Source organism: Crocodylus porosus, unplaced genomic scaffold (assembly GCF_001723895.1).
Source record: "Crocodylus porosus isolate Cpor-Errol unplaced genomic scaffold, CroPor_comp1, whole genome shotgun sequence".
NCBI lineage: Eukaryota > Metazoa > Chordata > Crocodylia > Crocodylidae > Crocodylus > Crocodylus porosus.
Window position 1 is genome coordinate 3240457 of NW_017728945.1, and position 24117 is coordinate 3264573.

General features: G+C 52.1%; 2 protein-coding genes across 5 annotated transcripts; both read right to left on the reverse strand.

Annotated features, from left to right (window-relative positions):
• Window positions 1-3462: 3462 nt before the first annotated feature.
• Window positions 3463-8609, reverse strand: LOC109320508. 2 transcript variants are annotated; one of them, XM_019550650.1, is made up of 5 exons: window positions 6769-8609; window positions 5696-5773; window positions 4897-5037; window positions 4315-4412; window positions 3463-3636 (listed from the first exon to the last, which is right to left on the reverse strand). In XM_019550650.1, the coding sequence occupies exons 1-5, from the start codon at window positions 6799-6801 to the stop codon at window positions 3558-3560; spliced, it is 429 nt and encodes a 142-aa protein (XP_019406195.1). In that variant the 5' UTR covers window positions 6802-8609; the 3' UTR covers window positions 3463-3557. The 2 variants fall into 2 exon arrangements, with proteins under 2 accessions (XP_019406195.1, XP_019406194.1); XM_019550649.1 differs by having other exon boundaries at window positions 5696-8609.
• Window positions 8610-13607: 4998 nt separating this feature from the next.
• On the reverse strand, window positions 13608-21623 carry LOC109320510 (E3 ubiquitin-protein ligase TRIM39-like). Of its 3 annotated transcripts, XM_019550651.1 has the most exons (8): window positions 21151-21623; window positions 20727-20822; window positions 20100-20330; window positions 19751-19773; window positions 18710-18822; window positions 17680-17700; window positions 16915-16941; window positions 13608-14939 (listed from the first exon to the last, which is right to left on the reverse strand). In XM_019550651.1, the coding sequence occupies exons 1-8, from the start codon at window positions 21565-21567 to the stop codon at window positions 14266-14268; spliced, it is 1602 nt and encodes a 533-aa protein (XP_019406196.1). In that variant the 5' UTR covers window positions 21568-21623; the 3' UTR covers window positions 13608-14265. The 3 variants fall into 3 exon arrangements, with proteins under 3 accessions (XP_019406196.1, XP_019406197.1, XP_019406198.1); XM_019550652.1 differs by lacking the exon at window positions 16915-16941 and having other exon boundaries at window positions 21151-21622; XM_019550653.1 differs by lacking the exons at window positions 16915-16941; window positions 17680-17700 and having other exon boundaries at window positions 21151-21622.
• Between the last annotated feature and the right edge of the window lie 2494 nt (window positions 21624-24117).

Below are 24117 nucleotides of genomic sequence, written 5' to 3' on the forward strand. Positions count from 1 at the left end.
AGCATTGATTTCATGTAAGGAGCTCAACATGCTAAGTTGCCGTATGGGGACCTATCTGTTCGGTGTTGCATGAACAGGAGCACAGTATAATAGTGCCTCCTTTTTTTTCTTCAGCAATCCCTTGGACCCAAGGATCATTGTCTTCCACGATTGCCCTTTCTGTGCATCCAAAGATGGCTGATGAGGCCTATCCAGGATCAACAGACTCTACCAGAGCTCAGACAGGTGTTTCCATGTGCCACAGTAGTACCACTCTGCCCCCGAAGTGCCTCTGATAGCCCAGCCCAGGGCTCTCCCCCTGCCACAGACAGTTTGGCCAACGCCCCTCAGTCCTGATTTATAACCCGCTGCCATCCCAGTGGTGGGCTTCACCTAAACTTGTTCTTGTCAATGCCTTAAAGTCCTGGTCTGCTTCCCTTTACTATCCCAGATTTGGGCTTCTTCCATTTGCATCTTTCTTGTACTCCTTGAGCCGGACTCACCACCCTTGGCTATCCTAGCTCTGTTGCTGCCCACCCTCACCCAACAAACCTCTCTGCCAGTGCTTTTGAACCCTGACCCCCAGCCTCCCTGCTAGCCTGGCACTGGGCCCACTCCTACATGCATGAAACAACAGGATGGAAAAAGCAAAGGAAAAGGACCTGGGATTCCCACCAGGCCTGTGTGTCTGTGGACTCCTTGGTCGAAGGAATTGGTAGGTCTGTCCCCAGTGAGGATGTGGAGAGTAAAAAAAGTATGCAGGGGGAAGGAGCAAGGATATAAGATGTGGACAAATGGCTGAAAAGGAACCTGATGGGAGCAGTGCAGAACTTCCATTTAGATAATTGCTACTACAGTATTCCCATTCGGAGGCATCAAGGATGCCTATGCCCAGCTGCGGAAGGCACTCAAAAAGCCGTGTAGTCTTCAGATGAATTCTTCCATTCCTTAAAAAAGGAGGGAGAAGGTATAATATAGTACTGAACTCACAGAGTGACATAGTGAGGAAGGCCTGGGATGTTCAACAACTGGTAGGCTTTCCTGGAGAGAGGCCCTCTCCTGACTGCGAGATTCCCCCTGAGTAAACAGCCACACTCCCAACCTGAGTAGGGATCCCTTCACAGGCCACGGTTATCCATGCCAGGAGGTTTCCCCCCAGATTCACCCCTTTCCTGCTAGCCTTGGCAGACAAAGCAATGAGGAGACTCCAGGAGTCCCAGGCCTGAGCTGTACCAAGGTGTGACTGCACTAAAAGGCTGCAGAGCTAATTGGCACTGGGCTCCTTCTTTGGGACTCTGCTTCAGGTTCACTGCCAAAGTGACGTTCCTCTGGTCCGGAAGGAGAGAAGAGCTTTCGCAGGCACTCTCCAGACCTGGGTTTCAGTCTTGAGGGTGAAGCAGAAGAGGGTTTTCATTGTCTGTGCTTATGAGAGGTCTCAGGTCCCTGCTGAAGGAGAGGGATGTCCACCTGACAAAGCCAGACACTGCTGCTGAGCCAGGGCTGCAGGGCTGACGGGCCTGGGGTAGTGAACTGTGAGGGCTGGGGCCAGGGCAGAGGCTTGTGGGATCAGTGGAGGATGGGCTCGATGAATGGGGAGGGCTAAAATAAAGCCATAAGACAAGCCACCTGCAGTGAAGACAGCCTGAGCTCCTGCTCTGGACAATATTGCAGGGGCCAGCCTGTAATGGGGACTCCTGGGGCTGGAAGAATAAGCCCATCCTGCCAGCTCTTATGTCTGAATCCAGGAGCCCAGTGACCCTTCCCAAGCTACTGTGCTATCAGGCAACACAGCCATAAGAAAACACCTCTTCCCATACAAAGTGATGACTGCCATCTCACAGGAGCTCCAGGGAGGACAAAGGGACAAAGCAGCTCCTTCCACCTGGACCACAAGGGGATTCTTCTGATACAAACCCTTTCCCTGAGGGTGTTACATCCCTCAGCATTTAACAAGGGTTAAATCTATGAAGGGGGGGCATCTCTTGTCCTTACAGGGCTGGGTGAACTGCTACCTTCATCCTGGCTGCCACCAACGCTGCGGGTGGTCACTGACCACCAGTCAGCACTCACCAGCCACCTGCCGCCCCCTACCCCCTGCACCAACACTGCTGTGGCTGCCCGCAGGAGCTCCCCACTCACTGCCACCATGCCCTCGCCACTGCCACCTGTGGGCAGTCACCATGCCTCCCCCCCTGTCCCCCAGCCTCTGGGGGCGTTCATTATTCATGCCAGACAAGTTTCTTTAGCCAAAGTCACATTTATTGTCATTGTGGCCCCATCCTGTCTCATTGCAATATGGGGACTTTTGAGACTGCAGATCAATAACACAGGCTGATTGTTGGCCCCAAAGCTCCCTCTCCTATTATACTGCCCCTTCCATCAACTACAGGTTTCCCTCACGTTATGCAGGTTCTGTTCGTGCTGGTTCGCTCTTATGCAATGATCCTTTTTATACCAAAAATTTGTTGTATGCAAGGTAAATTCACTCTGATGCAAGTGGTGTGGTGGAAGCCCACAGTCAGCTGCTTTGTGCAGTGCATTGTGGGAGTGACACACACTGAAATATAATCCCGTGTGGATCTGTGCTCCTCGCTCGTTGTCTGCGACACGTTTCTGTAGTTGCCATCCCCATTATGATGGTGCCCTGTGCTTGTGTGTATTGTCTGCTGTTGGTTAGTACCGAAATTGTCTTGTAAAAGTGGTAGAAATGGGTCTGGGGGTCAGTACAGTCGAGGTCTTGGAATGTATCCCTATTTGTTACACTGTATAGCAGGTTCCCTTTATGCAAATTCAAATTATGCACCATTTTCCACGAACACATGTACAGGATAAAGCAAGGGAAACCTTCAATGACGGAGTTTCATCTTGAAATAAAAAAACGCTAAACAGGATGGGGCTGCACCCAATCCTTGAGGAACATCTCCGGTAACTGTTTCTCCAGCCATGTTACTCTTTCCCGCTCCTACTCTTTTTGAGGATCATGCTGCTGTGTCCCCTGGAGACGCATCATTTTCCACAATTTCAGGATCTATCCCCATCTTCCCCAGGTGGGCCAAGAATTTCCCAGGTGTCATACGGTCAACAGCTCTGTTTGAATATAGATCAGTTAAGTCCATAGTATTGCCCTTTTCTATGAAATTGGCTCTCTTGCCATGGAGAGATAAATATATTGACACCATTTTCCTTGGATAAACCCCATTGTGTTTTGTCCTGGTTTCTGTATATTCATGTTGTCGATCGCTCTTCCCTTCAAAATTTGTTCTTCAAACAAAAATACTATTGGAGTTGGATGCCCTTTCTCCCTTCCTTATATATAAGCACTACACTTGCTATTCTCTCATCAAAGAGCACTACACCAAGGGGACCAGTTGGCAAAGATCTGGGCTTTCTCATGTGCTGATCCTTTCAGTAGTTTGAGGCAAAAATTATCCTAGGCATCCACATCTGACATTAATGTCTTTCTCCCACCTTTCAACCCCCACATCCTCCCTGCCACGTAGTACCAACCACTGTCCCTAATGATGTCCTGAGCCTGGTTGAATTTTAAAAAGAACAATTTATTAGATTTTGAGTTGAGATTAGATCTGGGGAAATCTTGATGTGACATGGCTGGAGCGCCTGGCTCTGAAATCCATGGTGTGTTCCAGATTCCTCCTACTGCAAGACAAGGGAAAATCAAGAGTTGTGTTAGGAACAGGCTGAAGCCCCCATAGGTTAGGGCACAAATGGCTCCAAATGATAGTCCATGTTGTGGCCACACTGGTTTCTGACAGAAGCTGTCTGGACCAAGCAGGACACCGCCTGACTTTTAACTGCCCCTTCCTGCCAGTGCTGGGGATGCTCCCCCCACCTTCCCACAGCTGTTTTGGGCCTTTCAGATCTATGCTCTGTGCAGGCTCCACTGTCCCTGCACAGAGCACAGTGCCTCCCCTTCTGGCCAAAGGGGGCTTGTCGCCATTGCCCTGGCAAGCTAGAGCAGCTCATCCCTTTGGGCGCCAGGCCTGTAGATAGAGCAGCATACATGCAGAGCCCCAGACCCAGGCAAGAGCCTCCCTGGGTAAGGGGGGTGATGACTCCTTGTGGAGATGCTCTCTGCCTTGAGGTGGGGAAGGGTCCTGCTTGGGGAGAGGATCCAGGGGGCCTGTAAGAAGAGGTAGCCCAGAGAGGAGGAAAAAGTGTCAGAGGCCCTAGAGGGAACAGCCCCAAATCACTCAAGCTCCCTGCTATCAAAACCAGCCCTGCCAAGCCCTTAATTGCCATGCTAGCAGTTGTTACCCTCCAGCCCACAACCACATGGGTCCAATGATGAGCCCTTCATCACTCTTATTCTCCTACCTGGGCCCAGTTATTTTGTGTGGCAGCTGCTCCACTTTCTCCTGCAGCACCACTTGCTTCTTGTCCAGTTTTCCAGACTGTTGTCTCAGGAGCTGGATCTTTCATGGGAGAGAATGAAGCAGGAGTTGGCACAGTGAGCAACCCTCCTGGGACATGGCCCCAAAGACACAGCAGCTGCCCCACCTGCACTGCAGGGACAAATCATGCCTGTGCATGCCTGTCCATCAATGCACACATCTGTGTTCACACACTGGGCAGAAATGCCAGCACACACAGACCCTCACGGTATATGAACAGCTGCATGTACACTTGCCAAAGCCAACCCCCAGGCTGGCACACACCTGTCATCAATTCTCATGCACTACCAGAGATGCACATATGTGCACAGACCCTTCTTGAGTGCACGTGGGCATGCACAAACTCCACGGGGCACACTTGCACGTGGGCACAGATTCCCAGACTGCTCATTCATGTCTGTGTGTGTCCAACACACCAAGCCCAGCAGCTCCAGCAGCCACCCCTCAGCAATCCCCTGGATGCATCCTCTCTCCAGGAGGACAGGGTCATGCCCAAGGGCCTTACCTTTCTCTGGGCTTCCATCTGCCTTGATGAAGGGGTGTGGAAGAAATCGACCTCCACACTGCTTTCTTTCCTGGTCCTCAATTTTATTTGCCACCACAGAGGATTGCACTGCTTCAGTTTCCTGTCCTGACGAACAAACTCCTGCCAGGAAACATAGTGCATTCCCCTAAGCACATAGATATGGCCATGGTTCTCCATGCTCAGGGGATCCCGAGGTGCTGGAAAGAGCTTGTGCCATCCTTTACACCACGTACAGCATCCCCTGAGTCTGGGCCTGTCTAGATCTGGGTTTCTGTCTTGAGGGTGGACCAGGAGAAGAGGGCCATGAGGGGTCTCGGGTCCTTGCTAAAGGAGAGGGGCATTCATTTGGGTCAACTGGCTGAAGACAAAGCCATCCAGTCAGACACTGCTGCTGAGCTAGGGCTGGTGGTCCTGGGGTGGTGAATTCTGAGGGCTGGGGCCAGGGTAGAGGCTTTTGGGATCAGCACAGGATGGGCTGGGTAGATGGGGAGCCCCCAGGCAAGCTGCCAGCAGTGAGAGCAGCCCAAGCTCCTGCTCTGTATAACATGGCTGGGGCCAGCCTGTCATGGGGACTCCTGGGGCCACAAAGAACTAGCCGACCCTACCAGCTCCTCTGGCCACATCCAGCCAGTCAGTCACCAGCTGGGTCTCCTGGGCACAGGGGATGGCTCTGCCAGTGCCCACAGCCACTCCCCTCACTTCTGCACATACGACTGCTTAGCTGTGCCATCCTATTTCCCTCATCTAGGGGAGGAAACAGGACCCTCCGAGCCCTCACCTTTGACAAAGGTGTGCTAGGTGGGGGCTTGGGGACCAGGTCTTCATCCTTCTCGCTGGGCAACTGAATCTTAGGGAGCTGGAGGGAAAGAGAAGAGCTGTTCAGCAAAAGCCACCCTGGGGCCCAGGCTCCCCCAGCTGGTGATGAGCAACTCCACTGTACTCTGTAGGAAACCAGTGGGGGCTCTTCTAACTCAGTGTGGTTCCCACCTTTCACTTTACAAAAGAGCAGCCCTGGTCCTGGCAAGACCTGGGGAAAGCTCTGCTCATTCAGTGGCCAACCCCTAAGGTGGTCCCAGGCATGGAGGCAGCCTGTTCCCATCACCCAGCAGGTTCTGAGGGTTTGGGCCTGTTCATCCCCACAGCCCCTTCCCAGAACTGGGCACCATAAAGATCATCCAAGTTCGATTTCAGGAGTTACAGAGGAGATGAGCTGAAAGCACTCAGAGAAAGAAGGAAAGAGCCCAGCTGGAGCACAGGGTCTCATACACAAGCAGGAGCCTGAAGGCTATTAACCATCTTCTATTATCCGTCCTGCTCAAGGTCCTGGAGAAGTGTCTGTGAGTCAGGCCTGTCATTATTGTATTTGGCAAATTATTATAGAATAATAGAAATGGAGGGTTGGACAGCACCTCAGAATCTCATCTAGTCCCGTATATGAATTCAGACAGAGATCCAGTTGCAGAGATCCAGTCCCAGGCTACAGAACAGGCTGCAGGAAGACAGACAAAGACCTAGATTTTGAACAAACTGAAAAGGTGTGTCAAGCTGCATCAACCGCTCGGGACAGACTGAAAAGGCTGTAAGGGAAAAAGGGGACAGTTACAGTAGACAGGCAAGCAGGAGAAGCAGCTGGGAACTGCAATCAATGGCCCCAAAATGAAAAACAGAGAAACGACTCCACAAATCGAACTGCAAGGTGTTGCAAAGGGAGACAAAGTGCATGGGGCAGGAACATGCAAAGGTCCAGATAATATCTTACATTGGAAAGACCCTCCAACAATTGAGAGAGAGAGAAATAGTTGGTAACCAAGAGCAGCAGAAGTGAAAAAGGAGAGCTGGCAAGCCACTTACCACCATGGGAATGGCATTTCTCCTACTTCCCATGACAGCTGACTCGCTACAAGAATGCTGATGTCCTTATAACTGCCTGTTATACTAATCTCTAACAATTTTGCTATCTAAACTAACTATCCCAATACTACAGTGACTATACTAATGCCTATTGCTAACAGTACTACTAACAATACCAATAATTGAAAATGTAATAATAAAAATTGGAATATTAATGCTAATTCTACCACTACTGCTAATATTAATACTAATTAAAGACCATTAACAGTAAATCGTAATAGCTAACAGAAAGCACTAGTGCTTCTTTGGGGTAAACCCACAGAATGACCAGAAAAAAGCCTTTGCTCTGCCTTTATAACCTCCACAACACTGGTCTCCATAGCGATGTGATGGCATATAGGAGACGCATCACAAAGCATCCCGTGTCAGACCTTGTACAAACAAAGGTTGGACTGGGCCAGATCCTGTACCCATATTGGATTTCTTCATGGTGCTTAGGTATCTAAGGGGGACCCTAGTCCTCCCTAAACTATTAGTGCCACAGGAGGTTTGGTCCTCCTTATCCTTGCCACTTCATCATCACTTAGCTGGAGGGCCAAGATGGGCAACACTGATATGTTAATGGCTTTACAGGGTTAGCTGAGCCAGACACTAGCCAGCTTAGAACGAGAAGGAAAAGTTAACTTGTGAACCCCCTTCCCCAACCCCAGACTTGTTTGTGGATCTTTCCTGGTCCCCCTTGGCACATATAGCCTCAGTAGTGACCTCCCCAGGGGGGCAAGGGGGAAGGATGGAACTGTCCTCTCCTTGGCACACCTAAATGGCAGCTTTTTAACCTTGTAAGTGCCAAAAATGCCATGTTTGTGCAGGGAATGAGTCTGCTTTCCCAGCTGTGTGGAGATATGTGCGCGCACACAGACTGCACATGCTCAGTAGGGTACACAATGGCTACATACGCTCACACTCCTACCCACCCAGAACCGCAAGCAGCCCCCAACCCTTTTCCAGTGAATAGCAGCAGTGGAGGAGACAGCCATCTTATGGCTTGGTCCCACTGCTGAGTAGTTATAGCACTTGCCCACAAGCAGAAAACCCAGGGTCTCGACCCTCTTCATCCAGAGAGGGCTTGAAGCTGTGTCCCTCTCACTTCCCACCACAGTGCAAATGTACAGGTGGGAAGATACAGCATGTTCCTTATCAGGTCAGCATCTGCCCCCCTCTGGCCGGCAACTAGTCTCTGCCCCCCCCCACCTGGTCTCACAGACCACCCACCATCCCTCCTCCTCTTGACTGCCCAGGGGGCAAGTTTTGAAAACTGTGCCAGAGTCAGGAATATCAGAGCAGTGTGAATGTGGGAGCACTTGGTGCAGGTGTCAACAAGGTGCAAGTCCAGCCTCTTTCAGGAGGAGGTGAGAGCCCAAGGCGCTCGGCTACTCCAGGGGTTTGGAGCGGTGGTGGACCTCTAGTTCCCTGTCTGAAGGTGGACAGGGACATGCCTTGAACTCTCCGAAACCTTTTCCCCAAGGGTGAAGGCTCTGGGTGTATGGAAGCAGCTGCTCATAGAAAACACAAGTCCCAGAAAGGGACTCAGACTCCCAGCCCCCAAACATAGACTCCTAGAATTATATAAAATGAGGGTTGGAAGGGACCTCAGGAGGTCACATCTAGTCCAACCCCCTGCTCAAAGTAGGACCATCCCCAGCTAGATCATCCCAGCCAAAGCTTTGCCTAGCTGAGTCTTAAAAACCTCCAAGGAGGAGGTTCTACAATAGAGGCAGGTGAAGTCTGGTCCATGGGCTGAATTGGGCCTGTGGCAGACTCCATTTCCCAGCAGCCCCTGTGGCCAGTTTCCATGGAGACCCCAGCAGCTGCAGGACTGTGACAGCAGAGAGCCAGGGTTTCCATGAAGACCAGCCCCAGCAACGCTGGCAGTGCAAGCGGTGGATCAAAGCTCTGCTCCAGCTCCAGACCATGCTGTCACTGCTGCAAAATCCCAGCCCTGGCCCCAGAGCAGCTCCCCACCCATCTGAACACCCTGCCAGCACTGCTGGGGCCAGCCTCCATGGAAACCCTGGCCCCAAGCTGTCACAATGGCATGCTGCTAAGGTGTCCATGGAAACTGGTCTCAGCAACGTGAGTGAGGGCTGCTGGGAAATAAAGTCTGGCCACTGGCGGGATCTGCCATTTTGCCCACCCCTGTTCTACAACCTGATCTAGTGCTTCACCACCCTCCTAGTGAGAAAGATTTTCCTAATATCCAACCTAAACTTCCCTTGCTGCAACTTGAGGGCATTGCTCCTTGTTCTGTCACTTGGCACCACAGTCCAGCTCCATCCTCTTTGTAGCCACTACTCAGTACCAAATCCATGGAAAACAACATTGCATAATTGGCAGGAAAGGGAGACAAGAAAGCCCCCCTTCTGCTCCTTTTGGTTTCTCAAGGACATAAATCCCAACTAACTGACACCTTCCAGATCCATGAGAAAGCTAGTTAAATCCAGTTCTAAAAGTTTCAGTGAGACAAAGACATTTAAATAAAACTAATCAAAGGTCATTCATTAAAATATTGGGACCAACCATCTATATATATTGGGCATAGGCTGGAGTGAAATTTGGACTTTTACATTTTGGGACATCTACTTTTGGACTTCAAAATCTGGACTTCTCCAAAGCTCAAGTCCCCAAGGGAACAGAGAGGCCTGGCTAGTGGACTTGTTTTCTGCCTGAATCTGAGACTATGTAAGCTTTGTCTTTATTAATCTCAATAGGTCTTTTCTACTGGGTATCCTAATAATCGAGTTGTGACTGGAATGCTCTCACTGTATCATTAGTCTCCATCCCAAACACAGTTAAAATTAAGTGTAACAATCTCTCCAACAAGATGCCTTTCCTTCACTGGGCTCTCCAAGCACTGTACCCACCTGAGTCCTCCCAACTACTTATATTCCTCCTTTATACCATCTCTCCCAGCAAAGCAACCTACTCCTCCCCTCTCCCATCTTCTGGGGGGAGGGGGGAGAGGCTCTGCTTTGGGCTGTTTACCCTTCTCCCATCATACCAACCCCAGGGGATCACCCAAGCTTCCTTCAAATAGAGCCTTGAAGAGAGCTTTTGGAGAGTCCCACAAAAATCAGTTATAATCGGTTATAATGTCAAGATTTCTACCTTCCCTCCTAGTGCAATGAATGATGCAATATAAACTGTATTTGCATGGTGCTTCATTGAAATAAACATCAGGAAAGACATATTACATGGACAGAGATTTGACACCTGTGATAAATTCCCAGCAATGACTTTTCCACTGATAACCATGCACATAAGGTCTCTTTCATGTTGTTCCCATTGTTGTAAGGACATCTATATCCCCAAACCCAATGAGGCTAAATTTAAGAGTAGCTATGGAGAAAGCACATTTACAGGGGTGTAAATGTGAGTGAGATGTACTGGTACTACAGGAAGATGGTTGAAGACAACAGGCAAAAATGGTAGGCATCATATGGAAGAGAGAGGACTGGCATAGACTATTCAGAGGTGAGCCCTCCAAAGAGAGCAACAATGATGATGAGGAAGACGACGATGATGATGGATATGACCACAAATACAATAAGTGAAAGGACTGGGGAAACAGGTGGGGGGAGTTGGGAAAGGAAGGAGGAATGGTAGGGTGGGGCACTGGGGTAGTCCTTTATGTAAATGTGATGGTTAAAGGTGACGGTCATGCAGGAACACGGGTGTGCAGGTGTGTGGTGCAGTTTTTGTAACAGGAATAAGAATGGTGTAATTGTAAAGGTGTGTTTTGGACTGTCCAGTGAACCACAGTAGTCACAAGATAGATAGATAGATAGATAGATAGGTAGATAGATAGATATACATTTTTCAACATAAAGTACCTGGCAAAGGAGATACCATGATGATGCTGTTGGCCCATGTGGTTTTACTGTACCTGGCAGGGGAGTTCCCCTTCTTCCTGGCCTTGAACAACTTGGTGTAGTTGAGGGTGGAGATCTGGAGATCTGTCCTTTGCACTGCAGGCAGGCACCCCTGTGAGTCCACCATAGCCTCCCAATGTGAGGATCTTGGTTACACAATTTATGGAGGTGAGGGATTGACTTCAGGCTTTCCTCCTAGCTTATTCCTTCAGTCTTTTGGCTATGAGCAAGTGAGACTAGAGGGTATTTCAACTCCAAGGAAGTGGCCTCTGGGCTTTTGGCTTGCATGTAGGATGCCTGGCATGGATTTGAGGGTATCTGAAGCTCCGGGATGAAGAGTTTGGGAGGGAGGATACTGGCCAGTAGTAGCACAACACGGACTTGAACAGTTAACCTCTGTTCAGTCAATGACATTCAGAACTGATTTGGTTGATTTAGTCTGAGACACAAAATTAAAAAATAAATAAATAACATAACATAATGATATTTGGGCAAGCAGGACATGAGCCACAGCCACTCCTCTCACTCCTGCCTGCTGTAGCTATTTCACCTTCCACAATGGCAGACTTCCCCAGGGTGTAAGGGAGCTCCTAGCCTGCAGCTGGGTCCCCTCAGCTGGGAGAGGAAGTCAATCCCCAGAGCAGCACACCCCCAGTTTGGAGGAAAGATGGACCTGCCCAGATTTTGGATTTGCTAGCCCTGGACACCCTTGGCTGGGGTGAGAGAGGATGGGAGTGGATGGTGGCTAATTGTGTCTTTATCACTCACAGCCCTGGGAAGAGGGCAGGGATGGTGGCTGTTGCCCAGGCACCCTAGAGGCAGGACTCTCATGTGTAGCATTGATGTGGTTTCCCAGGTGCATTCTGTGTCCCTGTCCTAGGTGTTTTCTGTGCCCCCTTCCCCCCAGAGAAGCTCTGCCTGAACACTTTGCTGGCCAGTCAGGGAGCCTTGCCCATCAGGATCCCCAAGCGAGGTCCCTGAGGACACATCTACAGGGCACGGTCATGCCAGCCAGAGGCCCCCAAGTGAGAGCTATATGAGCTAGTTTAGCCCTGAAAAAGATGTACCTGTCCTAATGTGATGCTCTGCTGGAACAATCTGCTTTGGTCCCAGACAGGCACCGCGCTGACCTGGCCAGGATGCCCTGGGCTTGGAGTTGCTGCATTGGGATTTTCCTCGGGTATCTCTGTGGGGCACTGCACTGGGTGGAGCAGACCTACTCTGGATGGTCTGTGTGGGGGCTCAAACTGGGGCTGTTTTTGTCCCCAGCACCTGCCCAGAAGATAATACCATAAACCCACCTCTGGCCTGGAAGCTAATCAGGGCTCAGGATTACTAGATAGGGGTATAAACCAGAGTCAGAGACAGAAAGTGAGTTTGGGGACAAGCTGAATCAGGGACCCAGGAGACCAAACAGAGTGAAGTCTACAAGCAAGCTGAGTCAGGGCCCCAAGGGGTCAGGAAGCAGCCAGTTACCAGAGGGGAAGTCTAAGCTCAGGAAGAGCCCTGTTGCCCAGACACTTCCTATTCATCTCCCTCGACCTTCATTCCCTGCAGAGGGTCCTTTGCAGACCTAGTAGTCAGGCAGCACGGTACCAAATTAGGCACACCTCTGAGGAGGGAGGAAGGGGAGGAGCAGCAGCAGCTCCAAATCCAAGACCAAGTCAGGGCTGAAGTCAGAGCTGCAGCAGCTGTCTCGCCCCCTGCCCCCTTTTCCCCCTCCCCCACATCTTAAGTGGGGGGAAAATCTCATCTTGAATTCATGTAAAATACAATAGGTTGGTGACGTCTACAGAGCCGTCTGCACGGGCACATATCCTGCATGCTACACCAACTCCCCAACACCCACCCCTTCTGTGGAGAGAGGGAGACCCTTGTGCACACCTACAAGTGTGCCAGGGTGCAGCCTCTCTGTCACTTCCTCAGGAACATCCTCCTGAGCTTCTGGCTGCACTTCTCCCCATGCCTCTTATTTTATGCACTTCCCATCCAGGGTCCCACAAAGTCCCAGGACCTCCTAGTCAACCTCCTCCTGAAACTAGCCAAATTCACCATTCACCAGACCAGGAAGGAGGCTCTGGCCAGAGGGAAGTTGTGCAGCTGCTTTCCTATCACTCCTCCACACGCATCTCCAGATAGTTTCACTGGGCAGCATCCACAGGCTCTTTGGATATGTTCAAGGGGCAAAGGGTGCTGGCTGCTGCCCTCTGCTTGGTATCCCCCTTCACAAGCCTCATTATCCACCTATGACTTTCACTCCCATCCTTGGTTTTTCATGTCTTGTCCTGAGCAAGCAATTGGTATGCACCTAGTAGCCTCCCTGTAATCAAGGGAGGTTTATAGCTTTCCTGGAGGACTGTCACCCACCACACTCCCCGCAGAGGATGCATAGTTTGTTTGTCTCCCTGAGCTTATATAGGCCTATTTGAAACCATTTTTGCATGGGCCTTAAGCCCACTAATTTACAAGAGGCTGCCACTTATAGGCGGCAAGAGAACTGAGCTTATATAGGAAGGAGTGGAGTGGCAGGTAACAGCAGCCAGGAAGTGGATGAAGTCTTGGGCCCTGTTGAGTCTTTAAGCAGGACAAAGCCAGCTTCTGGGTGCACCAACATGGTGGTGGGTTGAGATAGATACTATGCTGGTAAGGGCTCAAGGCTCCAGGTTTCTGCCCTGGAGGGACTTGGACCCAACAGGTGACAATACTCAAGCAAAGGTAACCTCAGCCCTGTGCTTGCAGATAGGCTGGCCCCACCCTCCTCATAATAATCTCTCATGTACAGTCAGGGGCCATAGGAAAATGTTATGTGACCTACATGTCCAGTGACAACAAACCAGAGCAGCTCATCTGACAGGCAGGAGCTGTTTTTCAAGTAGTCACAAGTAATGAATAAACCCAGGAAAACGGTGATTAACCTACAAGCAGTTGGTTGGTTGATAGCTTTATCAAATGTCAGAGCTGGGGTCCAGACACATTTACCGAGAGTAACAATAACAGACAGTCTTCTATTAGAGAGACCTGCTGCCACCTGCCCACCCAGCTAGCAAGATCTCCCATCTGCCCCCTGTACCTTCCATAGCTGGCAAATGCAGCAATCTGCAGCGCTTCAGCCACTACCTACACAACTCTTACATGAAAAAGGAAACAAGAACCAACATATCCTATAATCCCTTTGTAATGACATGTGGGTAATACTGACCCTGTGGGGCCAAAAAACAGTCTGGCAGTGTATCATCATGGAGACAGGGATGCGGAGCTCTGTCTTTCTCCTCGCAACCCAGCTCTCTGGGGCAGCAGCTGGCTGCAAATGAGGCCCTTCCTGTCCCGGGCCATCAGGAGGTCCCACAGACCCTGCGGCAGCAGGCAGTGGCACAGAGACTGCAATGGGGTCATATAGGCAGTCTCTGGCCCAGGAACAGCGCAGGCGTTGGGGTGTAAAGGGACTTTTATCTTGGGTTGTTCCCAGCAATCTGTGGTGCTGGCTCTTAAAGCTGCTCATACAAAACTCAAACACAGCGATGGCCAAACTGCCCCAGCCAGGAGCCAGAGAGATATAGGGGAGCTGGTATCAAGAAGGGAGAGCCCCGGCTTTGCCCTGCTCCTCTGCAGGCCCCTGCCCCACTCCTGGGGGCAAAAAAGGGGATGAGAGCTGCGCCAGAGCTGGGAGGAGATGGCCAATGCTGTGTGTGTCAGAGTCAGGGTCAGGGCTGGGTGAGACCGGGCAGATGGTCAAGGGACCTGCATTTGTGCCCCCGTCATTGAGACAAGGACTGAAATAAGGACACAGGGTCCCAGAGAAGGTGTCGTTGAAGGTGAAGAGATGGGACCTGTCAGTCACATTATAAAATGAAACCTTGCCTGCCTCGTAGTCCAGGAAAACCCCCACCCGCATCGGCCTCACACGCACGGAGAGGGGAATTCTGCAAGAGGCACTGGCCTTGTATCCCCTGTCCCGCAGCCACAAGGTCCAGTATCCATTGTCAGGTTTGCATATGATGTCCCCCTTCCTGCGCACAGACTCCCTGCATACACCCAGACCCCAGCGCCTCTTGTCTCCCACCTCCACCTCCCAGTAGTGTCTGCCACCCATGAACCTCTCAGAGCCAAGGACATTTACATAAGTATCAAATCTCTCAGGGTTGTCAGGTACATCCTGTCGTGTGCCTCCTTCTCTCACACTTTTCCGATCCTCAGACAGGATGAGGTAGGGATGAGCCGTGTCTGGGTCCAGAGTTACATCCACTGGGGAGAGAGAGTCACAGGATCAGGGCTGGGGCAGGGCTGGTCCCTGCAATCAGACCGAAATTTGCCTACATCCCCAGGAATCAGCTCCCAGCTTTGAAATCACTGGTGCCCAGAGGGGAAATGGGGAAAAACAGAAAAAACCCCAGGAGCAGAACAGGACATTCCCACCCAGCCTGTTCCTTCCCCAGGGCAGAGGCATGGGGGAATGAGGGGTGGGTGTTGGACCCATGGAGGGTAAGGAGAGGGGCAACTGCCAGGGAGTAAGAGGTGGCAGCAGGTCAGGCCCTGGTGGGGGGAGGGGCTAAGAGGTGCTGCGAGGGGTGGGGGTAAGAGGGGAGGATGAAGACAAGCCCTCGCAGAGGGAAGAAGAGGACTGTGGGGAGGGGAAGATGAGAGGATAGGGCAGGACTCAGGAGATCTCTGCTCTGAAGTCAGGGCTAAGAGCAATTTGGTGCCCTGCCTCTCCCCAAGCCCAGGTTGGGCTGCTCTGGGGGTGCCATACCCACCAGCCCTATGGGCATAGCACAACTCTCCTCCTCACCCAGCTCTGGGGACAGCCATGTCGGGGCTCAGCTGGTGGAGAGGAGAAGGCAGGGGGGCCCTGGGCAGTGGAACTAGACACTGGGGAAGCTGGGCCTGTTGATAATGAGTCTGGGGTTCAGTCCCTACGGACTGCCGCCTCCTTCTGGGAGCAGCTGCACAGGGATAAGTGCCAGGTCACACCCATGTAATGCACCTGCTCTAGGGGTTTGCACTGGGGCAGCTGCATTGACTAACAGGGCTGGAGGAGCTGCTCTGAAAGGAAAGCACCAAGCCACAGTGCTTTGTGGCCTGGCCCTTGCCAGTCTCTGTACAGGGCATGTGTCTCTGAGAAGATCGCTGATGACAAACTCTCACCATTTGTCCCACACACAGATCATCCAGTGCCAGAGGAAAGAGCAGCCCCAACTGTGCCACACAAGCCCTCGCACAGACAATACCCACGAGTGCAGCTCAGAGCAGCAGCATCCTCACATGCAGGGCCGGGTCAGTGCCAGGGAGTAGACTGAGGCTGGGTCAGTGCCTGTAACCGCTGGCAACGAGCGTGGCACCAGCATCAGTGAGTGACGGGGCCCTTGGTCTAGCCAGCCTGGAGCAGTCAGGCTGTCCCTCAGGATGGGAGGCCCAGCGCAGGAGGGGCTGCATTGCAGGGTCTGCACAGAGGTATTTTCCTGGGGGTTGATGAAGTGCAGCTGGTGATTTCCTTGTATCTGGTACAGCGTTACCCAGAGAGGTGATAGAAGCTCTATTCTGGGAGGTTTTCAAGACCCGGCTAGACAAAGCCTTGACCCAGGTAATCCAGTTGGGGCTGGTCCTGCTTTGAGCAGGGGGTTGGACTAGATGTGACCTCCTGAGGTCCCTTCCAACCCTCATTTTCTATGTTTCTATGAAACCGTGTAAGGTGCTCATGGGTGATGTATGGATACGTTCAGATTATGTTAGTGGTCTCAGCCATTTGCCAAGTCCCTTTCACATCTACATGACTGCCAGGTGCAGGCCAATGTACACATGCTGGCTAATCCATGAGGGAACAGCCTGCTCTCAGATCTTTGCCATCATTAAGGCTCATTACCTGGTTCCCAGGACCTCATTGCTTAAATTGGAGCTCTGAAACTGCCAGTCCTTGGTCAGTGTGAAGGCAAATGATCTGGCTGTGCGTGGCTCAAGACTGTACTAAGGAGAAGGGGTAAGGATCCCAGCTCACTCCTGGGCCTGGGATCTCACAGGGTCCAGCCCTGCATAGGGCCCAACAGGTACAGAGCGCACTGGCAGCAAGGGGAGAAGGCAGCAGGGACACAGTGGCTCTGGCTGGTCAGACGGACAAAGCCCAAATTTGGGGCACTAGGACAGTGACAGAAGCAGATAAAGGAAGTGCAACTCCCCAAGGGGAGCAGTCTGGGGTCACTGATACAAAGGGGTCAAGGTCACTCACTTGCATGTGCTCGGTCTCTTCTGTATCCTGGAATTAGCCAGCAGAGAGAGAGGTGAGACTTCACACAGCAATCACTGCAGTGGTACCCAGTGCAGAGACACTGGGGCGAACCCTGCCTTCCCCACCCTGCCAAATGCCTGGGTCTGCCCAGGAGCTGGGGGCAAGGGAGAAGTGAGGGCTGCAACCTTTGGCCCCAGATCTCTGCAGCAGTCAGATGAGAACTAAACACCCACGATACAGGGATTCCCAGAGGGAGGGTCCCTTCAGCAGCGTGAATCCTGCCTCATCAGCCTCACACAAAGGAGGGGGCTGTAATCCTGTCTGAGTGGGGAAATGCTGGTGTCACATCCAGGGGCACCAAGGGAGAATCAGCATCACTGTGAAGCCATCACTTCTCCATGCCCTGATGTTTGGGGTCTCAGTTCCCAGCTGTCCCTTCTCAGCAGTGTCCCCCTTGGTCTAGTTGAGTCTCAGGCTGTTGTCATCTCAGCAACACACACAACTAAGTGTCCAGAGACAGCTGTAGCCAGGCCTGCCCATAGGCCTCCTCCCACAGGCCTGGGTCTGCACTGTCCCAGAGACAAGGATGGGAAGGGCCCCCAGTCCCCCTTGTCTGTTCTGACCCATGCCCTTGTCACACATTTCCCTGCTGGTTTCTCTCCTCTCGAGACCACTTCACACCACCCAGCCCGCAGCTGGTCCATACAGAGAAACATAGGCCCAGCAGTGGTTGCTCCCTCCCCTGGAGTTCATCACAACTCTCACCTCTGTCCAGAGTGAGCCGCTCTGCAGGAAAAGAGAGAAAGCAGGAAATTAGTCCCCATCAGAGTCTAGATTTCATGTTAGCACTGGTAGGAGTCCCAGGGCTCTTCCAAATGCTGTCATTTCCCTTAAGAGCCAATGGGGAAGGGGACTAATGCATGAGCTTCCAGAGGCACAGAGACTCAGTTGCTGTCAGTCAGACAAGCTGGAAGCCAGGACACTGAGGATCTGGCCCTGAACTTGTCTGTGATAGTGTCTCTCACACCTGTCCCTCTGCTCTGGAGGGCACTCTCCCCATGACAGCTGGCTGGTGCTGCTGCAAGGTGGGTCACGATCACACTGAGCTCCTGGACTCAGGCACGGAGGGCTGCATTGGAAGTGGTCCTTTGCCCGTGAAACAGCTTTCCTGGAGCTCCACAATCTGGTCCTGTGAGGACTCACCGGGGGTGCTCATGGACTTCATCTCAGCCCTCCCCAGGCCCCTGCTGGCAGCTGTTTCTGGCAGTGGTCCAGGGCTGGGATTTATTCACCAGCATTTATTCACAGACTCTAGGAAGTGAGCTCCCTCCCTGTGCACGTCCATTCAGGCTGGGACCACTGGGTCCAGAATGCCAGCTCTAAGTGCCAGGATCTGAGCATAGGTCAGCAAACCCCAGAGAGAGAAAAAGCAGGACAATTGATGGCAAGTGCAGATGAGAGTGTCAGGCCTATGCTGAGGTGGCCAGGACCCACATGGGAAGTAGCAAAGGTATGTGTACTCAAAATGATAAATCATATGCTTCTCTTCATTCTCCGCCTGTGCAGCCCTGGAGAGCTGGGACTCCTCCAAGGGCTTTCTCTGGATCTGGGTCCCTCTGGAGCTGGGCAAAGGGAGCTGAGTCAAGCTCTGATCCCCATGGAACGTGAACACGCAGGCTCCAATTACACCTAATCCACCAGGACCACCTCCATCTGCATCTCCAGCTCCACAGCTTCTCCCTCACTCTTCCCTGATACACTCAGAGAGAGAGAGACACACGGGGGAACCCCTTACCCAGAAATCCTGTCAGAGCCTCTTGGAGCTTGTTCTCACTAGGAAAATCCCAGATTCTCTTCTCCAGCTCCAGGAATTCAGGGGCTGGATGCAGAGATGTCACCTCCTCACCCCTGCAAAGAAACACGTGCAATTATTCCTTTCATTCATCAATCAGAAGTTTCTCCATCCCTGAGATCACAAGGGGAATAGGCAAGTGCTGGACCCACAAGACAGAGACTCAGCCTCATGAGCCAGTCGGTGCCTGTATAATCAGCTGGTTCCCAGCCATGGGTGTAAGGTCCTGGTATGGAGACTTTGGTATGGTTTAGGCTGTAGCATAGGCAAATTTATACGCAAAGCTATTTTCATTTGCTAAGAGCTGAGCTATTGTGCAAGTTCCTTTGCACCTACTGAAAGTATAGTGTGTGCACTTTATTGGAGAAGTCAATTCACTAATTCCTAAAACATAAAAATCACTAAAGATGAAACTATAATCAGCTGGTTGCTATTTCAGAACAGTTGCATTTTTTTTCTGTCAGAAACACCGGGCTTAACACCCCGGGCACAACTCCCCATCGTGCCCCCCAGACCTGACACCATCAAGTCACAAGTTTTAGAATGACAATGTCAGCAGTCTCTGCAGAGCCTGTACCCTGGTTTCAGATTCACGTGATTCATAAAGCAAAAGCTCACTCAGAAACAAGACTATGGACACTGCATTACCACAGCCTGTGCTGAGGCATTCAGCTCTCGTCCTACACACCCCTGAGCCCCTCAGACAGGCAGACTTTCAGCTGTTGCAGGTCTCTCCCAGACCCCCATGGTGGGAGGTCCTGAGCTCCATTAATAATTCCCTGAACCAGCCTAGCCACCAGGGAGAGGTTTACTTAGCCCAGGGCTGCTGGGTCACAGGGTAACAGCAGCATCAGCCCCAGGACCCTGGGGATGGAGGAGGCTGGATCCAGAGGGGTGACTGTCCCACTATCAGGTGCTGGGGCTAAAGCTGCAGCCTGGCCTTGGCCAATGTGGCACACAAGGCCAGACAGAGCCTAGATGTACCTGTTCACGGTGCTTCTGACACCCTGGAAGGGAATGAGAGAGAAAACAGAAAGTCAGTGCCATGGCCCAGCCCAGGCAATCCTCGCACCGAGGGGAGCAGAGGCCCTTTCACACCTGTTGTTCTGCAGGGATGGGGCATCCCTCTCTACCCGGCCCTGGGACTGGTGCAGCCTTTCACCCTGCCCCACTGCCTCCCCAACTGCTCCAACCCCTGTCTCTGCAGCTTTGGCCCTTGACCCTGCAGACACCCCAGGCTGTGCCCTCCACACTGGGTCCCCTCGGGAGTTCCCAGGGACTCAAAACCATCATCTTCCCACCTGGGCACTGGGCACAGCTGACGTGGTCTCACCTGCAGGAGCTCAGGCGCCGGCTGCTGACACTTCCCCTCCAGCTCTGTGATCAGGGCCTTCAGGCGGGCAGTCTCCTCGCACAGGCGGGCAACATTTTCCTCCCTCCTCATCACAATCTCCTCGTCCAGCTCTCCCAGCCGGGCCAGCAGAAGGCTCTCGTGTTCAGCCAGGAGCTGGCGCAGGCCCTTGCACTCAAACATCACCCACTGCCTCTCCAGCTCTGTCTGCCTCTGGGATGGGCAGAGGAGACACGTCAGAGGGCAGGGCAGGGACAGGGGAATGAGATGGGGGTCCAATCCTTTTCCAGGCTATGTGAAGCACCTCCTTCCAGCCCCACAAGGTCCATCCTGGGAGATTTCTGGGGGTGACCCCTGCCCTGGCTGAGAGGAGGCTTTCTCACAGCTCCAAGATGCTTGAGCTCTCTCCTGCAAGGCAGGGGCTAGCAGGGCAAGGCCCTGAGAGCATTGCACTGCCCTGACTCATCCATGACTGAAGAGCCTTCCCTCAGCCAGCCGCCCTGCCTGACCCACTGGCAGAGCCCCAGAAAATCCTTCCCACCCTCCCGGCTCCACTGAGCAGCACTGAAATCTGCTGCCAGTGCTGACACCCCAATGCCAGGCACCTACCAGGAACCTTTCACTCTCCTGCTCCCATGCAAACTTCAAGCCCTGCAGCTTTTCTCTCTGCTCCCTCAGATGCTCCAGGCGGCTTAGGATTTGCTCCTGCAAACACAGAAAACGGCTCTAGTTCCTGATTTCACTTGTTCCCAGGAATAAAATCCTCTCTGCTCAGATGGAGGCTGCGTGAGCATTTCCCACATGTCCAAGCTGGTGGGAGAGTATGACCCCAGCACCCTGGACAATCCCAAGCCAGAGCCTAGGCCTGCCCTTCCCCCCCCCGCGGAGCTCTTTCACTCCCAGGGTCGTGCCCAGGACCCATTATCAGGCAGGTCCTGGCTCCAGCCCCGAGCTGATCAGACACACACAGGGGCCATGTGATGGCAGAGAAGCTGGGTATGTGTTCCCAGGCTTGGGGACAGCCCTTCCCTACCTTGTAGTCCTGGGCAGCCTCCTCCAGGGGAACCACAGTGTGAGCTCGGTGCTCCCTGGATCGATCACACACCACGCAGATCAGGGCTTCGTCTTCCTTGCAGAAGAGCTTCAGAGCCTCCTGGTGCTTCTCACACACACGCTGCCCCTTGGGCTGTTTTCCCACCTGCAGCCTCAGTCGTTTCACCAGCTCAACCATGTTCCCCAGTTGCTTGTTGGGCCGCAGGTTTTGCTGTTGGTGTGTTTCCCTGCACTGGGGGCAGCAGAAATTTGGCCCCAAGCCTTCCCAGCACTCACTGATGCACATGCGGCAAAAGTTGTGCCCACAGTCAATAGTCACTGGATCTGTAAAATAATCCAGGCACACAGAGCAAGTTGCTTCTTCCTTGAAGCTCCCTGCAAAATCCCAGGCAGCCATGGCCCCTCCCCAGATGGGAACAGAAGCTGCAAGCTAGTTTCACTTTGAGCCCGGAAGCCCTTTAGCTTCATGCAGTGGCCAGAGTGTTTCCCTTCCTGTTATTCATAGCAGGCACTCAGCTGCCTCTGCAGGGAAAGCACCCAGGCCTAGGAGAGAGGGCCAGGTGCAATGGAGGGTTAACACCAGCTCTCCCTGGTCCAGGATCACTTTTCCCAGGCCAGTGCTGCAGCCTCACACTTCCAAGGCAGTCTGTTAGGGACACATCCTCCTGTCACTGTGCTGGGACAGGCTTAAACAGCAAGTGGTAGGGCACGAAAGGTAGTTTGGGGGGTGTCAGTGGGGGTGGGGAAGGAGGGTGCTGCAGAGGCTCAGTATTAGGGGGAACAGGGGCTAAGAGAGGAGTCGGGTTGGTTATTCAGATTGTGGGAAGATGGGGGCATGGCACAGGCGTACAATGAAGGGTAACATAGGCATTAGGGTTGCTGTAATGACTCTCACCCCAGGTTTCCTTCAAACCAACCACCTCCACCCTGTACCCTTCTGTTCTTTCCTGATCATCTAAGCTGACATATTCTGAGGGAAGCCTTGAGTCTAATGAGAGATGCCTTGAGTCTAAAAAGTTTGAGAAACAATGGGTTAGAGGGAGGCTCACCAGAGCAGATATTTGCCAAATAACTGATCCAAGAAAATGGAGTGCCTAAAATTTAGATCAACCGTATTAGAGTCCCAGGACTCAGCACTTTTTCCCTGTATGCAACTAAAGGGCAGGTGTCCAATGAGGTTACCGCAGCTTTTAGCCCTTGTGCACAGCTTGCAATTCCTCATGCTCAGTGGGACTGTGCTCCTGCCAGGATTGCCCAGGTCTATGCCTAGGGCTGGGTATGTCCTGAAATTTTAGTCCCAGGAAAAATCCAACTCACTGATGTTAGATGCCAGAAGAGGAGGTGGTATCAGAAGTGGCTTTGTGACGTTTTAGGCTTCATGATTATACCCCTTATCCAGTGAGACTGGGGTCCTTGTCCCTGCCTCACCCAAAAGAGGTTTGAAGCTGCATCTCCTGCTTCCAGGTACTCTAACGACCAGGCTGAAGGTTAGGCATTATCCAGATGTTCTCCAGCTCTTGCCTTCAAGTTGTCCCCCTTGGGTAGGCAAGAAGAGGGGGGTGTGGGGCCAGAAGGATTAGAACAACCAAGAGGGTGTGTACCTCAGTGAGATGGATGCTGCCGTGGCAGGGGTGAGAACCCAAGCCTCTGCTCCAAATGGGGCTTCAGAAACTTTCTGACTGTTGTGTGTCTAATGCATATGAAATGCAGTGTGTAGCAGGCCCCCTCTGGGTGAAAGAGGGCCTAGAATCTGGGTCTCCTTCTCCCTGGCCAAATGTCCTCACCCCTAGGCTATGGGACTAAAAGGTGACAGGTGTTGCTTCCTCCTCCATTTTACTTCCTCTATCTCATATGCAAGCTAACATAGAATTACAAACTGTGTGCAAAAACTGCAGTTCCACAACGGCATACATGCCATTTAGGTGTGTAAAGGGGAACAGAATTTAGTTCCCAGAGCACAATCCTGGCTCAGTGAAAACCAGGGCCAGACCATCAGTAGGGCCAGGATTCCCTTTCCCTGGGTTCCTGACTGTGCTAAAGCATCTTTTGTTCATATTTCACTATCAATTTATTTCTGAAGGAGGGAAGTTTCACTGTTGAGGCCTTGCTTGGTAATTAAGCATCAAAAGTAGAGGGTTTTTGTGGTTTTGTTTTTTGTTTTGTAAAAGTGTGTGTGTGTGTGTGTGTGTGTGTATACACCCACACACACATGCCTTCTAGTCACTGGTCAATACCTCCTTAACCCACCATAGGAACCTGCGCACACATTACAATACTCACACCTGGGAAAGGTGCACTAAGCATCAAAACTGTAATACACAAAGTTCAGGCTTTCCACTGGTGCCTTGTACTTTCTGAGAAATGCTAAACTTGGACCTCTAGAACCAGGCATGAAGAGTCAGGGTGTTGCAAACATAAGCCTCCACTGAGATGCATGTCCTGGCCACAAAGCAGCCTAAAGCCTGCGTGCTTGGTGCAGTGCCCCATGACATGCAGATGCTCTGATCTTTGAGGTGATGCAGAATGCCTTAAAACAGAGCATGTGAGCACTATAAGCAAATAGAGAAAAGCTGCTCTGTCTGAGCAGTGAGATACCCTGCACCTCTAACACCACAGCCCTGAGAGGAACCAGTCTCTTCATGGCCTGGCAGTGCAGCTCCCTCTTCCCTAACCATACTTCCTATTCCTAATTCCCAATGTTCCCTGTCAGCCCCTTTCCTTTCCCTTCCCTTTTCACCTTCTGGATAGGTTTGGCCCCTGTATACACTCATTCAATCTCTCCCCTCTAGTCTGTCCCTTTTGCTCCTCTTTCACACCCTTGTGTAGCAGAGCAGGTTCTGGTAGCCAGAGGGCAGCAGCTTCAGAGTATTCTTGTTTTGTCTCGTTTTGGTTGGGGCGTTTTTTGGAAGGGAACACACACACACACACACACACACACACACACACA

What these genes read in the sequence shown, in the direction of transcription:
- LOC109320510 (XM_019550651.1), bottom strand. Translation starts at nt 21,567, where the DNA reads ATGGCTGCCTGGGATTTTGCAGGGAGCTTCAAGGAAGAAGCAACTTGC. An exon ending in CGGCGCCTGAGCTCCTGCAG is followed by an intron (nt 19,774 to 20,099) that starts GTGAGACCACGT and finishes ATTCCCTTCCAG; the next exon opens with GGTGTCAGAAGCACCGTGAA. An exon ending in GTCAGAAGCACCGTGAACAG is followed by an intron (nt 18,823 to 19,750) that starts GTACATCTAGGC and finishes GTTTCTTTGCAG; the next exon opens with GGGTGAGGAGGTGACATCTC.
- LOC109320508 (XM_019550649.1), bottom strand. Translation starts at nt 6,016, where the DNA reads ATGGGAACAGGCTGCCTCCATGCCTGGGACCACCTTAGGGGTTGGCCA. An exon ending in AGATGGAAGCCCAGAGAAAG is followed by an intron (nt 4,413 to 4,896) that starts GTAAGGCCCTTG and finishes CTCCCATGAAAG; the next exon opens with ATCCAGCTCCTGAGACAACA. An exon ending in CACAAAATAACTGGGCCCAG is followed by an intron (nt 3,637 to 4,314) that starts GTAGGAGAATAA and finishes CTTGTCTTGCAG; the next exon opens with TAGGAGGAATCTGGAACACA.